The sequence below is a fragment of the Gallus gallus genome, chromosome 3 (assembly GCF_016699485.2).
Source record: "Gallus gallus isolate bGalGal1 chromosome 3, bGalGal1.mat.broiler.GRCg7b, whole genome shotgun sequence".
Taxonomy (NCBI): domain Eukaryota; kingdom Metazoa; phylum Chordata; class Aves; order Galliformes; family Phasianidae; genus Gallus; species Gallus gallus.
In genome coordinates this window covers 8,616,551-8,633,118 of record NC_052534.1, presented here as the reverse complement: position 1 = coordinate 8,633,118, position 16,568 = coordinate 8,616,551, and the positions used below count along the sequence as shown (strand labels likewise).

Here is a 16,568-nt window from a genome sequence, read left to right as displayed (position 1 = left end):
TATCAGGACTAAACTTTTTTTTTTTGAAACTTCCCAAACCAGACAATGAACAGGCTGATGATGGTGGACATGCAACAAATTCAACCTATTGCAGGAAAAACAAATCCTCTGACAACCTCCACGTGCAACAGTTTCAGGACACTAATACCAGTTGTACTGTAACACCCTGTGTGAAATGTCTAAGACAGATAAGTTGGAACAACTTCACTGTGCCATTTTCACAATCCAAAATTGAGGAGGTAAAGCCTTGAACATCTTAATACACACGGGATTTCAGACCTCTGTCTCTTCTGGAGACCTGCCAGACAATAAGAGGCAGCATCTACATTGTCAGAAGTGAGAAAAGAGCAAGCCTTTGATAGCTATTAATGTAACACTAGAGTACAAGCTGAAGCAACTGATGAATTGGAATGGATGCCTTTGCACACATGTCAGCTGTTTGAGGGAAAGACATAGCTGGCATTAGATGTGGGAGATCAGCTCGCTGGCAAAGTGCAACGTGCAGACTCTAATGAACTGGCTCTGAGTGAATTGACTGTCACTGTGTCCAAATGGGCATTTTTGGCTACGTTTTCTGTCATTTCTAAGCTTCACAGCAGGGCAGTCCAGGTCTTTTCACACCTGCTGAAGTGAACCAGAGCAGATGATGAGCTGAATGCCATAGTAAAGACTTCCAAATGGGGCTGGCATTCATTCTACAGAATACACCATCAATGATGGCAGGTGGTGCCACATACATTATGAGTTCCTGTAAATAGCGCAGGGCAATGCTTAGAAAAATCTGAATCTGGGCTGTTGGTGGCATATCCCTAACATTATATATGAAATATCTTCCTCTGTGTTAAACCAGCAGCAAGAGTCAGAAGCTAGAAACATTTAGAAATTAATTAAGCACTGCAGGTAGACATTGGCTCAACACTGCCTTGCCTTCTGGCTTTAGAACCCACTGTAACTGATGAGCTGTTCACGTGAAACTCACTGACTCTGTAAATGAAACGGTCTACACTGATTTGCACAAAATTAAAGGGAGAGAGAACCCACTACTGTTAAGACAGCATATTGAAGCAAAACTTCGGTCAGGTGGCCACATGCGCTGTACTGCAAACAATACCTGTAAAGACGTTTGCCTAAGAATCTTCTGAGCCTATGAGCTTGTGGAATATCTGAGCTGACAAGAAGGAGACTCAATTCATCCATGAAAGAACACTAATCTTCATCAGTATCAACAGGGCTTGGCAGGTTTAGAGGTGAAGAGAAACAATAAGGGTACCAGACACACAGCTCCAAAACTAAGATCTGAGAACTAAGCAAGACTTGCATTTTATTTCTGTATGCACAAAAGAAGTAAAATACTGAGACCCTCCTGGGTAAAGTTTGTGCCTGCTTACACATCTAAGCCTAATTCAATGGCTAGAAATATTCCAATATAAATTGATGTTATGACGTCTGAATGAGAACCAAAGACACAGTCACAGCAGCTATCTATACATATTCCTCGGGGGGGACCCTGAAGAGTTACTGTTTTTTTCCCCTCTTTCTGAGTGGCAATGCCCCTGAACATTAGCATTATGGTCTTACCTGGCAGAAAAAGCTGCCTGTCTTCAGCACAAGTCACCAAAGAGAAGTGGAAGAAACAAACACGCTTAGAAGAAGGTGTAGGGTAAAGTACTTTTAAGAAGATAAAGAAAACCTACACGCACCTCGCTCTCCAAGGAACTGCCCGAATTAGATCCCACTGCATTGCTCCCTCGCTACGTGCACCCCAGCTCTGCAACACAGACTTACATCTTGAGAGATGGCACATGATTTAGCTCTCCTGCTTCCATCCTTCCCCCCCATTTGTAATATTTAGTGAAAGAATTGCTTGTAACGTTCCTGATCAGAACTGTGGATTCTTGAAAAACAGATTTATTTTCTTAGCAAAGATAAAGCTTATTGTGGATTATGTTCTTTGGACAGGGAACAACAGAAGTTGTTTTCAGATGTGAATCCATACCTGATCAATGGGAGGTCAGGCACTTTAGAAATGAAGGGAAAAAAAGCAAAAGTTGGAAAGCATCTCATCGTTAAATAGGAACCGAAGATTCAAGATGGAATGTAGCTTATGCACAATTAAACAATGTCTGTAGATACCTTTGGCAAGTCCCAGTACGTTTTGTACATTAATATGAACTATGTTTGAGGCATGAAGTTTATCACTTTGGCAATATTGTTCTTCTCATTAGAAGGGAGACATTCTTGAGCATAAGTAGAATCACCTGTTTTGACTGCTCAACAATTAAGGCTTAAGAATAAGAAAGATGAGCCAAGCTTAACTCCTGTTGTTGTGTGAGATCAACAACTGTGCACAATCAGTCTCTCTTGTAGTCTGCTGAGAGTTTTGCATTTGCTTAGGACCTGGATACACAAGCAAAAACCTCCTGTAAATGACAGACCAATAACAGACCAATAAGACCAATAAATGACAACTAATAACTGATCTGATCACGTAGCTTTAAAATACCTATGCAGGAAAGGGAAGCTTGTATTTTACCATGAAGAGATTCTTATGTTACTTATTCACATATTCTTTCTTATTGATGCTTTTATAAAATCAAGAACTGCATAAAAGCACATTAATTTCTGGAAAGGAAGAAACAAAAATAAAAACAACAGCAAAAGAGAAAGAAAGAGGTGGTAATTTTGCTGCTAAAGCACTGTGGAGCTCTCAGGCCTCTGAGAAATTTCAGATCTCATACATCATCCAGCGACACAACAGCAAGGTGGCAACTGAGGAAACAGTTTTGGAAAGAACAGAGACAGTCCATGAACTGCACAGATATTAAAACCAGCACTTACAATAAAAAAGATGCTAACAACATTTTGCAAAATAAAGCACATGAAAGGATGCGCTCAGAGGCATATCTGTGTTGCATTTTTCACGCTCGTAGAGGTTGTGAATCAGTGTTATTAACATGTGCACTTCTAAGTTGTTTAAAACTCAAAGAACAGAGGAGAAAAAGAGCCGTGCCTTGCTGCTGCCAGCATGGGGCTTAGAATGTGCTCAAGGAATTATTTCAATTATTGATTTACACGCTTTAAAAATACAACACTTTTGCGTAGGAAAGAAAACTGAGTTAATAACCACAGAGCATGAAACCCATCTTTCATAACCCAAATGAGAAGGCAAACTTCAGCTATGCTGTTTTACATCAACGTATTATGTCCATCTTCTACAGAGACCGGGTTTACATTCAAAAAGTAATTTCAGGTTAAAAAAAAAAAAAAGTCTGGCTCAGTTTGGTACTTCTTTCTGTAATATAATGGAGGCTTACATGAATAGCTAGTTGAAATGTCAAAACTGCATCAGGAAAAAAAAAATCATTATTTTAAACATGGCCAAAGGCACAAAGCTCTTTCACAGGGATCTCTTTTCATTGTTTTGCAGCCCAGCTATACCCTTTAAAACGTTTGAAGCAGGATCTAATGAAAATGAAATCATCTCGTTACCAATTACAGTGGAGTCCCACTTGCAAAGAGCGAGCTTCTCTTCTATGAGTATGATGACATTTAAAGCTAATTTTAAGTTCATCACAAACCAGGAAACACCATCTCTATTGTTATTCTCCTCCTGTATTACAGCCCACACCAAAACCTCTTGCAAGGGTTTTAATTTTCAGATATGGCACTGAGGTCCATCAGATTCTCTTGTGCTGAGCAAAGTGCAGCCTATCTATACACAGTTTCCAGACTGCTCATGTGTCTGCAGTGACTTTCAGATAGCAGTAACAGTCACGACCCACCACAAAATCAGATCTCTCAGAATGGTTGTAACTTCTGCTGTCCAGCCGGGTACACACTGCACCAAGCCCTTAAGAAGAATGCAGTATTCTTGGGCCTGGTCTTATATCTCTTTATGACAGAAGCCCAAACACTTGGGGAAAACACAGTGCACGACTTATGATTAACAAGCACCACAGCATCCTTTGATGCCTGAGGCTGCAGATGTTGGGGAACACCTTTGAAAAATGGAATAAAAAGCAAAGTCAGTGTAGTGACTCTGCATCTGCCCAGCAACAATTCTGGGACTGAAGAAGATGGGACTGCCATGTTGTCCAGATGTGGGAGGCCAGAATGGAGTTCATAGCTTCCACACAAAGTGCTTCCTTGACATCTGCAAAACTCTTTTGTCAGCTCTCTGACACCTTTGCATAAGTATTGAGAAGCAGGTGGCCATTCTAATCTGGGAACTGTGTATACCTAAGGGATATCAGCTGTGGCAAAGTAATTTAGTTTTGCCATGGGTGGTGTCTGAGATGACAGCACTTCCCTTGGACTTGAATTGCAATGTGGTTTCCTGAATTCCCAGTCTGTGGTGCAGTTACTGATGACAGACATATGGACTGCTTCTTTAAAATGAGGAAATGGCCAACCATCCTGTGAGCCTCTGCTCTTTCAGCCCTGTGCAGGCCAACCGATTCCTGCTCTGAGGAGTGGAATGACATGATGAAGAGAAAGGGAGAATAATGCTTTTCTCTATTGTTCAGCCTTTACAAAACTTGCCTTCAAATCAGGGCAATATTTGGATTAATTCAGAGTTTATGTGCATTTCTGGGCTCAATCACACATGCTTTTCCTCCTGATGAACTTGGAGATGTGGGTTAAAAATATTTTCCATTTTATTACTGTCTCAATCTGGTTTCTGAATGATTTTCTGATTCTTTTTTTTTTTCATTGTGCTCACCCTTGCTGGTCACCTCAGAGCATCTCTTTGTGAACAACATGTACCATTTCCTGCACTCTCCCAAGATTTACTAGAATTGCCAGTTTCCCTCTTCCATTTACACTGGGCATTAAATACACTGTTAATGGGTCAACGGGCAGAGGGCTCTATTAAACGTGCAACATGAAAAAGGTAACAAAGACTGTCTGGACGGCAAACAAGGGAGATTCTTTGAAGTCAGGATACTCTAGCCAAGATCTAATAAAGTAACAAAAAAGAAAAACTAACTGAACCAAGAACAAAGGGCAGCATCACAAACTAACAGCTCCGACCTGCCAAAAGCACTGCGGAACAAAGAAAATGAAAATATAAAGCTGCTCAAAACAAACAGGGGCAAAGTGCAACACGAAGCTATATACGAAGTGCGAGGCACATTAGGTCCAATCCCAAACGTGTGGGAAAGTACAGGTTATGTTTATGACTCTGTCTCCTGCGTGGATTTTAACTCTGTTCTCATCTTTTGATGTATGTGGGGCAGCACAGAGTAGATTAGGCTGATTTTTCATCAGGCATGGGAAATGCTAGAGGAGTACAGCACACAAGCAGCCCAGCATGTCTCTAGTGACTGAGCTCAAGCAAAGGAAAGCACATCATGGTAGAACACAAAGATGAAGGGATGTGCCTATCCTGTACTCAGCAGCAACACCTAAGCCAAAGACCATCCAGGATCTGGAGTCTCTCAGTGCTTTATGTCACTACTGCTGCAAACATCCATCCAGATTCTCAGTAGGTGCTGGGTCTCAGACTCTTTGTAGCTGGCAACCACCATAGACTGCTTGACTGTTCCCTTATCAGCATTAAGTTCTGGTTCCATGGACATTTTCCATGGACATTTTGGCCAGATAATTGGATGTAATTTTCTAACATCGTTCAACAAAATACAGGCAAATTAATTGATAAGAGAAAAAATAGGAGCTTCAGGAAGCAATGAGGCTAGTTCTTCTGTGTAGCAAGGAAATAGGGCTGTCAAAAATGAGCAAACTGTGGACATCTGTTGGCATCATTGCTGCTCTCACACTTTCCACATAAGGCCATAAGTGCCTCAGGCAGGTGTGCTCTATGCACCCAAGGGAGGTGAGCAAACTGTGCAGGTGGGGCTGCGCATTCAACCCCACCAGCAGGAGTTAACTGAGGGGGCTGTGCTGACACTGGGGCAGACATCAGATACAAGAGGGAGGAGGGATAGGAAATGATCAGCCTGAGGAAAGCCTCCATCACTTACACGTGTTCGTGCCGCCTGTGAGTCTGAGGAAAATCTATCTGGCTGGACTGAAACAAGCTGTCAGAACTAACCACTGTGAAAGTGAAGACGCAAGGAGAGCAGGCAGATACCTAAAGGAGCATGTAAGCTGCACCAAATACAAGAGGGAGGGCAAGTTTATGGCTTGATCTGACTGCAGAAGAATAGATGGATCTAATCTGCACACACCTGCTCAGATCCCTTTATCACGTGAATCATGAGTGAACTTTGTCAGTGGGATTTCAGTTGCCAGAGAACTTGTCCTGTTTGCAATATGCCAGGTGGAGCTGTCAGCACTGACAGGCAGAAGAAAACTCATCTTTTAGTGCCCAACCTTGAGTCAGTTCAGTTGGGAAGTGATTGAGGGTGAAAAAATACAGGATAGGACCGTGGCATTTTCACAGCCTCTTTTCTGACCTTTACTTCACTGCACAGGAGCTTGTTGGCACCTATTGGAAGAACAAGCGTGTGCGGGAGTATCTCTTTTCTCCTCTTGTGTTGAAAAGTGGAATCAAATTATTCTGCTCACAGAAAGATTGTTCCAGTAAAATAGAATTTGAAGCCACCGGGGGCTCATTGAGAAGAGAACCTTTTACACTATATGAAAAGACAAGAGACAAAAACCCTTGCCAAACTCCTTTACTCTATATTACCAACAGCTGCAATGCTGGATGTGTCCGGATGCCTTTTAAGTGCCAAGGGGAGTGACGGAGGTGGGATGGCATGTGAGCAGATGAAATACACGACAGCTTCTCCCCTGACGGCAAGTTTAATTATGTGCACTGTTGTATACACAAGGTAAAAATATAAACATATTGGGAAATCATTCACTCTGCTTCCTGTGGCAGGTAGATGATGAAAAACACTCGCTCTTGCTGGTCCACAGCAGAACAAGGTCTTAAAATATTCAGAACCTGCATATGCCTTTGTCACAGAAGGGAGGAAAAACAAGGTAGAATGTATTTCCTAAAGAAGGAGGACATGAATATATCAAGAGAGCAAACACAGATGTGCTTTGCTGTATGTACTGAGATACACAGCAGAAGAGAACCAAACCAAACTTTAAGCAAAAGAAACACTCAAGTATTTTAATTCCAGAGGATTTTCTTATGTATCCCTTTTTGTCCTTTCTGCATTTTTAGATCAGTGGAAGAGGGACGATTTTTTTTGTCTGTTGTAAGAATCAATTTCCCCAAGCAATCAGGATGAGCAATCAAGATGTGACTCAAAATCGTAAACCATAAATACAATCAGTGATGATGTAATCTGGGAAGCTATAGACCAGATAAAAAGACAGAGATGATATCTTTCTCTAAGCAGAAGTTTAAGGGTTAAATACAACTGATTTAGAAATGACAACTACTTGTGCACAATTATCTAATGAATGTTGATATACTTGCTTGAGTTAACATATTGTGACTATTAACAGCTTTTCTGCTTGATTATGAATCTGGCTCATTCTGTATGAATCTATCTCCACTGCTGGTAACTCATGTGCTCCTAACAGCATGGCCTCTGTGAGGAGCGATGGGTTTGAGGTGCAACTTGATGAAGGCCTGCCAGCTTGAATCCCAGCTGAGCTAGAGGAAACACACACTGTATTTTCTGAGTGGATTTTCTTGGATTTTGCTAATACAAAGCAGTCAGCCTCTTTCTCTTTGCATTTATGCAATGCTGTCTGTCCTACCTTAGCTCATACATCCAGTTATGGAAACTCTTGCTACATCATGTAGGATCATGCAATCAGGGCAAGACATGCCAAGCTTCTCAGTATACATTTAGTGGCATTTCGAGCAGACAACCACCTCTTTTCTTTGCACATTGGAACATTAAATAAGTATATTTCAAAGACAAACCACAGGGAAAGTGGCTGCTGGGCTACCGATCTAGTGCCTATATTTGAAAACCAGAGTCAGGCATAGTAAAAAGCTTTTTAAAGTGTGAAAGAAAAGAAAACATTATGACTTGCCTCACAGGGGGAGTTCCTCAAAGGGGTTGGAAATGTAGCGCTGGTCATTACGGTGCTTGCTCCTGCTGGTGCTTTGCTGGTGTCAAGGATCAGTGCATAATCTAGATACAAGAGCAGGAAGAAGGTCAAACTGCAGAACCCACCTTCTGGTTTTGGGAAACTTCCTTAAAGCCTATGTAAGCTGGCTGCTACTACAGCAGGATGTCAGACAGGAAAATACATTTTTCAGTTTTGTAGGGCAGCAGCTTCACTTTCTCATCGGGCAGCCCGACTGCCTTTCTCCTACAGTGACCTTCTATTGCTTCACAACTTCCAATTTATCTTTCTTGAAAGGGTGATTTAGCATCTTTTGCAACACACAAAAAAACCCAAACAAACTTGGAAACAAATCTTCATCTTCATTAAAACAAAACCAAACAATGGCAACAAAATAACAAGACTGCAATATTAATGCAACTTGAAGTACTTTTGCTACTTTAAACATTAGTTGTAACCAGAGGAACAAAGGCAGTAGTAACACTAGAGTTCTTCCTTGAGAACTCTAGACCAAAAAGTGTATCTTGCAATATTTCAGTTCTGCCCTGCAGTTCAGGAAGGTGCCACTACCTGGATCTTAGTTATTTGAGCTTACAATGAAATTGCCTCTACAGCATAGATAGATCATGAATCATCATCATTTTATTGCCATCTCTCCATAGTAACCTCTTTCTGGGCCTTTGATTTCTTGTTTACCTTTGCTTCTATTCATTTGTGGTCTGCAGTACTGTGGGCTGAACCATCAGGTGGCATAAATCAGAATAGCTGCACTGTAGTCTGTATCAGTTCACTCTAAAGCAGAGAATCTCACTCTATGTTTAACAATGGATGTAACTATGTAAACCAGTGTTGGGATTATAAACCATTAACTCTGCTGTTATTGCATCCTATTAAGATCCTCTGTGCCTCAACAATAAATGCTTTCAATGATTTACATTATTGCATTAGGAAAAGTCTTATCGTGCCAGACAGCCTGCATACCAAAACTCAACCAGCAGTAGTTCAATGCCCATGGTATAAACCTTCAATGGTTTGTACAAGAAGGCTTAGGAATCCTGGGATTTGGATAGAGGAAGCAAGTATGAAAAAAAATATATATATATATACATATATATATATATATCTATATCTACACATACACACACGTATATGTATATATATATGTGTATGTATATATATATATATACACACATATAAATACATATACATATATATATATAAAGTGGAACTCAAGGGACAAGAGAGCAAAGAGAAGGGTAATTTGGAAGCGTGAAAGGAATAAAGAAGCAAAATAGACACAGAAAAAGTAAATCAGAAATAAGCAGTTCAGTGTGGTGGAGGGGCACACAGATGAATACTTCACAGGCAGTTGTCTAGAGGGAGGCAGGACTGCTGTCTGGTGTCAGCCTTGGAAATCTGAGGTACTAGCCTCTTTCTAAAGACGGGCAGTGAGCAGGATAGTCCTGCTCAAAGCACAAATAGCAGAAAGATGTTTTTGTTTCACTGAAGGCTGAATCTGTAAGCACACAAGAAACCTCCCCAACATTTGCTTATCTTTTTTTGCTGTCTGCTTTCTGCATTCTGTACTTTAACGTACCTGCTACTGAAGGAAAACGGTTGTACTCCAGGCTCCCAATTCGCCATGGAGAAGCACGGGATGCTGCTGAGCCCTCCATCCAGCCACAGTCCCCTTCTTCGAACGAACAGTAAAAGCCAGAGGGAAGTTTTCCTAAAGATGGAGAGAAACACACATACAGAAGAACACAAATGAGCTGTGGATGAGACACCTGGGCACACGCAGAAGCTGACTATTCTTACAGAGCTACCGAGGACATGCAGACAGCCCCCATAGCTGTTTTTTTTTTTTTATGTGGAGTCATGCATGTGCCTGACCATAGGGACAGTGGGGTAAGGGAGGCAAGCCCAGGACTGTGATTAAGTGCCTCCCTACAGACAAATCAAAGGAATATGACGCATTTCAGTATGCATCCATCATGGGGCGTTCAGGTATTTATCCAGCCTCTACTGCTGGGGAAATCCTGGGCAGTGATAATTTCTGTTATGCTTCCCCTTCATGCCTGTAGCCAGCCCAGCTTAGCACTATGACTGTCTCCCCTTTGTGAGAAGTGCCTCCAATGAGGTAAAGCACTAAACCCTTTTATACCTCAGTTTCTGCATCTGTGGATGTTTGGTGAGATGAATGGAAGAAAATAGTTTATTTTAAGCTATACTTTCAGGATTTGAAGCCCACTCGTTCTGTCACTGGCTTTGGATTTCAGGCAAGTTTCCAGCTCCAAACAAAGAGACACGTTAGCTATTTGCCTTTAAATTAAGGAGTTTTAAAGTAATAATCATTGCATTCAAAGCAGCACGACTTCATACCTTCTCCATCACCCTCTGTCTACATTCCAAATTCTTACAGAATGTGTAAAGCACATCTGAGCCACAGGTTGTGCCACAATTCACTCAATTCCTTGGAAACTTCCAAGATCGCATTTCCCATCATCTTTGATAAAAACACATTGCCTAATTTCTACTGCTGATAGGTCCTACCTTTGCATTTCTGCTCTTCAGCACGATGGCAGATTCTGACCTTATTAAGCAACCTCAGAGAAAACGAGCCTTGTAAAACGTCATGTAAAAATCACCAGCATTACAACAAGATTTTCACTTTCAGTGAATAACTCACGATCTATAATACAGATTTTATGCCCAGGGTGTAGCTGACAACTCTGCTGGGTATGGGGAAGCTTCCCAGCAGTAAAAAGGGCACAAAGTGTTTTTTATGGGAAAAGCTAGCCCGGGAAAAAAAACATGCACTTTAAATATGGAGTTCCATTACGCATCAAAGATGCCAGAAGAGATGTAAAGAAGAATGATGATTGCTTTTATCCTTCAATATAGACAAAGCAGTCCTAGGGTGTGGCAGTACAAAGCCCCTGAATGCAGGTGCTCAGTGGGGCTGTTCTTTCTTCCAGTAAGGTAGAAGAAGTGCTGGGCTGTTCAGATGTAGGTATAAAAGGGATGATGATATTCCTGACTTCTCACAGCTTTTACAGTTATGTACTCAAATCTGCTCTAGCAGTTTAGCCTGTATTTATTTCTCCTTCTCTGTACCCCCAAACATCCCCTAAAACTCTTTTTTTTTTATAATTATTTTTTCTTGAAAGGAAAGAAAATGAGACCAGAAGTCTGTTTGAAATTGCCAGATAAAAATAAATCTAATGTGTAAACACATTATAAAACCACATATCTGGGAAATTAGTTTTTCCTTTCAACTGTTTGTCAAAGTCAGAGTAAAAAAATCCTTGACTTACTAAAAGTAGGATAAACTACGAGCTCCTGAAGCAAGAGAATCTGCTGGTGAGGTGATACCAGGAATTTCATTAGCTTCCCTATGAGACGAGGAGGCTCCTGAACTCATGAACGTGACGAATTTTTCCCTCTAAAACTTTCTCTCTATAAAGTGGGCACCAGACAACAAGGAATCAGTATCCACACCCCGGATAATTCAAAATGTTTAAGTATCATCAGAATTCCCTGTCTAAGATTGCATTGTCAATCAAACACCTCTTCACCGGGCTTCAGCACTCATTTATACATAGAATCACAGGATGGTTCGGATTGGAGTGACCCTACAGTCCACTCAGCCCCAACCCCTGCTGTGGGCAGGGCTGCCCCCCACCAGCTCAGGCTGCCCAGGGCCCACTCAACCTGGCCATATCTCCAGGGATGGGGCACCCACAGCTCTGGGCAGCAGTGCCAGGGCCTCAACACCCTCTGAGTAAAGAATTTCCTCCTAACACCTAACCTAAACTGTCATCTCTTATCCTGCCACTACATTCCCCCATAAAAAATCCCTCCCCATCTTTCCTGTTAGCCCCTTCTAAGTACTGGAAGGTTGCAATGAGGTCTCCCCAGAGCCTTCCCTTCTCCAGGATGAACAACCCAGCTCTCTCAGCATATCTCCATAGGAGAGGTGCTCCAGCCCTCTGAGCATCTTTGCGGCCTCCTCCGGACCCGCTCCAAAAGCTCTGCATCCTTCATGTGCTGGGAGCTCCAGAGCCAAATATTGCACTGCAGGTGTGTTCTCATGGGAGCAGAGCAGAAGGAGAAACACATCCCTCAACTTTCTGCACTTCTTTTGATGCAGCCCAGGATACAATTGGCTTTGTGGACTGCAAGTACATACCTCAATAGGCAATTCACTGTCAGCGACACATTCATTTTCCTCTTGGTCTACCCTGAGAAAAGAGCTGGGGAACATAACTGCATTGTCTAGACCAGGAATACTTCCAGGATCCTGAATCAAAGTTCACTTCACAGAGGTGACTGAAACTAATCTCTTATCTGTGGCATTTTAGTAGGTCCAAATTTGAACCCAGAACCTGATTGTACAGGTGAGAGGTTTATTTTATTCTTTTTATTTCCCACAGTCACCCAAATTTGTTACGAAAAGATCAAAAACTGAAAGTTGAGGCTTTTTCAAGTCCTTCCTTTAAAAAAAAAAAAAAATCTCCCAATTCATTCAGCCTGGTCTGTAAATGTAGAGCAGTTAAGCTGAAAGTTGCTTCCCTGTGCTTTACCCCTCTACAGAATTTGATTATATTGCACTGTGCTGCCTGAGGCTGAGATCCAAAGAAAATGACAAATTATGATGTGTCCTGAATTCCTACTGAAACAGCTTGGCTTGGTGTCCAGCTGAATTCATTTCACGGCCCTACATTATCTAGGTTGATGTAAAGAAGTCAGAGCAGCAGGAGGAGTCTAAGTAGTAATCCCTGCCTGGAAGCCGGAAAAAGCTCACTGTAGATGAACAAGTAAGGGTATAAATAAGAAGCTATCACTTCCCCAGAAATTTGACTGCTCCTCCACAAATTAATCTTTTATGAATTTTCGGATGTCTTGTGCACCGGTGCAATGTTCTTTGCTGCTCTTTCTTACTTCAAATACATGGAATCGTAAGTGCTGTATGTATAGCTGCTTCACGAAGAGCACGTTGGCTAGCATTCCTCTGTCAGCATCTACTTCTCAATGTTCTGAATGCTTATACTTCTAACTCGCATCAGTGTTCACACTGCACTGATGAAGGAAAGCTAACCTAATTTTATTGTAAAAACAAGTAAAATGGAGCAGTCATTATGCCTATTGAAACAGCAGGTCATGTTGGGTATTATCACTGGTGAAAGAAATTTCAAAAGGTTTAGAACTCCCTAAAATCAAGAGCTTGTAGATTTGGGACAGAGAATAAAGTAATCCAATCAAGACAAAAGTACTGTGAGAATGCAAGTCTCTGCTCTTCTTTGAGAAACAGAGATGCTGAAGGGTATTAAACTTTTTTTAACCACTTATCTTCAAGCCTTCTAAATGATTTTGCATGAGAGGTAAACTCAAGTGGCTTTGTCTGTTCGTTTTAAAAAAACAAAACCAACAACAACCACCTTTACCTCAATTTTTTTCATCCTTTAACAGCAGAAAAACAAACAAGCAACTGGAATAATTTATGAAGCAACTGGAGCAGGCTCATTATTGGCTGGCTCTTGACTCAAAACCAGGTGCAAATCAATAAGGGGATACTACAGCTTAAAGTTTTGAGTGAAGTTCCAGACCTGCATTATAAAGGACAAAAACATAAAAGATTACTCAGTTTTTTGTACACACCTTTCCCAAACGTAGGAGAAAATCTCAGAAGGCATCAACTCAAACAGTTTAAAGAAGCACATGAATCTTAAATGTCAGCTTGTTTTCAATGACTGTCTCTGTGCTACCAAAGTTGTCTACCAAATTCTATCAGAAATGAAGTAGAGAAAAGGAAAATACATTTCAATACAGTCATCAGGAGTTTTCTTTTAATGATGGAAAGTATTACAAGTTGAGAACTGCCAGAAATTAAAATTCATTGCTAGAGTTGCAGCTTCTGATCAAGAAAGGAGCAAAAGGATGCATGCATGAAAGACAAGAACCTTAAGAGGACTGCAATGCAACAAGGCTGCTTTATCATTTGTTTGCAGGGGGATCATTTGTTTTCTGCTGCCTGTATCTATCTGGAGGACATATATGAATTCACTGTTGTTGTTTTTTCTTGCCTGGAAAGTAAACTGGCTCCTCTAGAATTATTTATCTGCACTTTTATTTATTTATTTATTGGTTGCCATTTGCTTGTGCTATCTCCAATTCAAACTTTACGGGTTCCTATTCTACCTGTCATCTGACTCTTGACAGCTGTGTGTATGCACTTATCTGACTACACAGAACAGTTTGAGTCACTCCTAACGTGAACCAAATACTAGTCTTTCGTACCTCATCTGTTTGCTCTAATCCAATTTGTTTAACATTCTTACATATTCAGTGAGGCCAAGAGTGAAAATTACTCTATAACCCAGTGGTTGTGCAATTCATCTGCAAGGCAGAGGATATTACTCTCAATCCTTCCTGCAAGTAACGCCTATATAATGTGGAAGAGCAAGACCAGGAGACACTGAATAACCCTTTCTCTTCCAAACTGTATATTCTAGACCACACTGCTTTGGAAACTTTCCATGGAAATCAGGAATATGGGTTCAAATTCATTTAGACAGAAGAAAGAATCAGTCCTCAGTTTGTCACATCCTGAGTGTATCCTCTAAGTTCTGGGTCTCCAGGTAATAAACGTACTACCAACACTTTGATTTTTACTATATATATTTTTTAAATACATCCACAAATTTCCTACATGCTCTGCTTGATCAACCAATATTTTCCCAGGCTAAATGTTTCTGGTGAACCTGACCCAGAAACTAACAAAGTCACCGACCCTAGAGATGTTCAAGGGACACAGTTCAATGGGAAATACTGGTAGGTGGATGATCTTGGAGGTCTTTTCCAACCTTTATGATTCTATGATAGTTTTAGACTAAACAAAAGCATATGCATTTTTGTTTCAGTAGAACAACTTCTCTAGATTTACTGCCCTGCAACAAAAGATTCTTGAACCAAAATCCAAGATGTTGTTACCTAATAAGAGAAGTACAAAACTACTAAAACAAATGCTCCTCTTTGATAAAGGCAGAGCTCTGCCAATCTGTATTAGTAAAGAATCTCTCTCTCTCTCTTTTTTTTTTTCCAGTAAGTTACAATTCATAATCAGGAATTTACCAGCAAAGACATAAGACCACCACTATCTGAAGTCTTAACATATATCTGTAAAGTATGCTTCTGCAAAATAATCTCCAGTGGGGCATTTCTATCAGTCTGTTAGATCTGTAAGTCTGATCCCAAATCAACACGGTTCAGCATCTATCTCTACATCTGCCTCTTTGAAGCTGTCTTTTCCCCCTGTGAGCTTATTTGATTATGACTCAAACAGCAACACAGCAATACGCTTTTCTCCAGGGGTCATCCCTGTCTGATTTTATGCTTTCTACAAAGACTAATTGGTTGCTTGCAGAACAAGCACCGTGACTTTTCATTGGCCACTGATAATTAAAGGCATGTTGACAAATAGCAGGTTTAGGGAGCTTTTTCCAGTTAAGAAAGGAGTAAGAATCAAATGATAAGATGACAAGAAAAAAAAAACAAAAAATAAGAAAGAGGAAATGGGAGAAGGAATAATTCCAAGCAGCTAAAAGACTGTGAAAGGAAAAAAGAACAACCGAAGAACATATTTTTGAAGCTCAAAATTGGAAGCCTTTGCTTAAGCGTAATTTGAAAAGCTCCATTTTCAGCTGCATGCATGGCTACACATTCTTCTGACAGCTCTTTCTTGTAAGCAGAAGTTCTTGGGAAACCCCTTTCCCTGCTCTATATTTCAGAATCACTTCTTGCCACACCTGCAGAAAGCTGCTGAAAATATCCATGTTACTCAGGACTAAAACAACAACTGTAACGCTGAAAGATGACATACATTTTGTGTTGGGCTGCCATGCAGGTGTAACTGACATCTAAAACATTTGATCATTTTTCCGTTTTGTGTAAGAAGTTTTATGCCAATAAAGCTTAGGTGTTCCTGCTCCGGCAGGGGGATTGGAGTAGATGATCTTTCCATGGCCCTTCCAATCCCTGACATTCTGTGATAACATTCAACACAACAAACAGACAGAAGCAGAGCAATCAGCAACAAAACTGAGTGGGTTTTAAGTGTATGAGCACAACCCAAGCTCTTGCAAGCCTTTCTTTTTTGTTGCTTGTAGTAGAAAATGGTGTCTTTTGGGCATTTTGGCTGGGAGCAACGTGTCTTGCTGCCAGCACCTGGGGCTGAAAACAAGCTGTGAGGTCTTCTCAAGCTGGGGAGTGTTCTGCTAAATAGGTGGTTAAATATATTCTACTTTTTACCTTTTCTGTATTTTCAGTAAATCCTTTGCTGACATTAAGGTACTATACTGCTTTATGGTAATAGCTATGGATGAATGCTGCACATATGGCTAAAAGGCAGCCAAACAAATCCTCACAAACAGCAAAAGTAGAATCACGTTCTTTTAGGTCTGCCCTATGCTATGATAGTACTTAGTCTGCATCCATGACTAACACAGCTCCGCAGAAGGAGCTCTACTGTTCTCACTGATATAGATAGGGTTACTCTCACA

At 40.9% G+C, this 16,568-nt stretch overlaps 1 protein-coding gene across 1 annotated transcript in view; it reads right to left on the bottom strand.

The window, feature by feature from the left end:
• LOC124416957 (ALK tyrosine kinase receptor-like) overlaps window positions 1-16,568 on the bottom strand; it is a 251,107-nt gene that overhangs the window by 12,857 nt on the left and 221,682 nt on the right. Inside the window, exons 7-8 of the mRNA XM_046939073.1 lie at window positions 9,605-9,736; window positions 7,972-8,072 (exon numbers count right to left, since the gene is read on the bottom strand). Of these exons, the coding sequence (XP_046795029.1) occupies window positions 7,972-8,072; window positions 9,605-9,736 (233 nt within the window). The remainder of the gene's footprint in view (window positions 1-7,971; window positions 8,073-9,604; window positions 9,737-16,568) is intronic.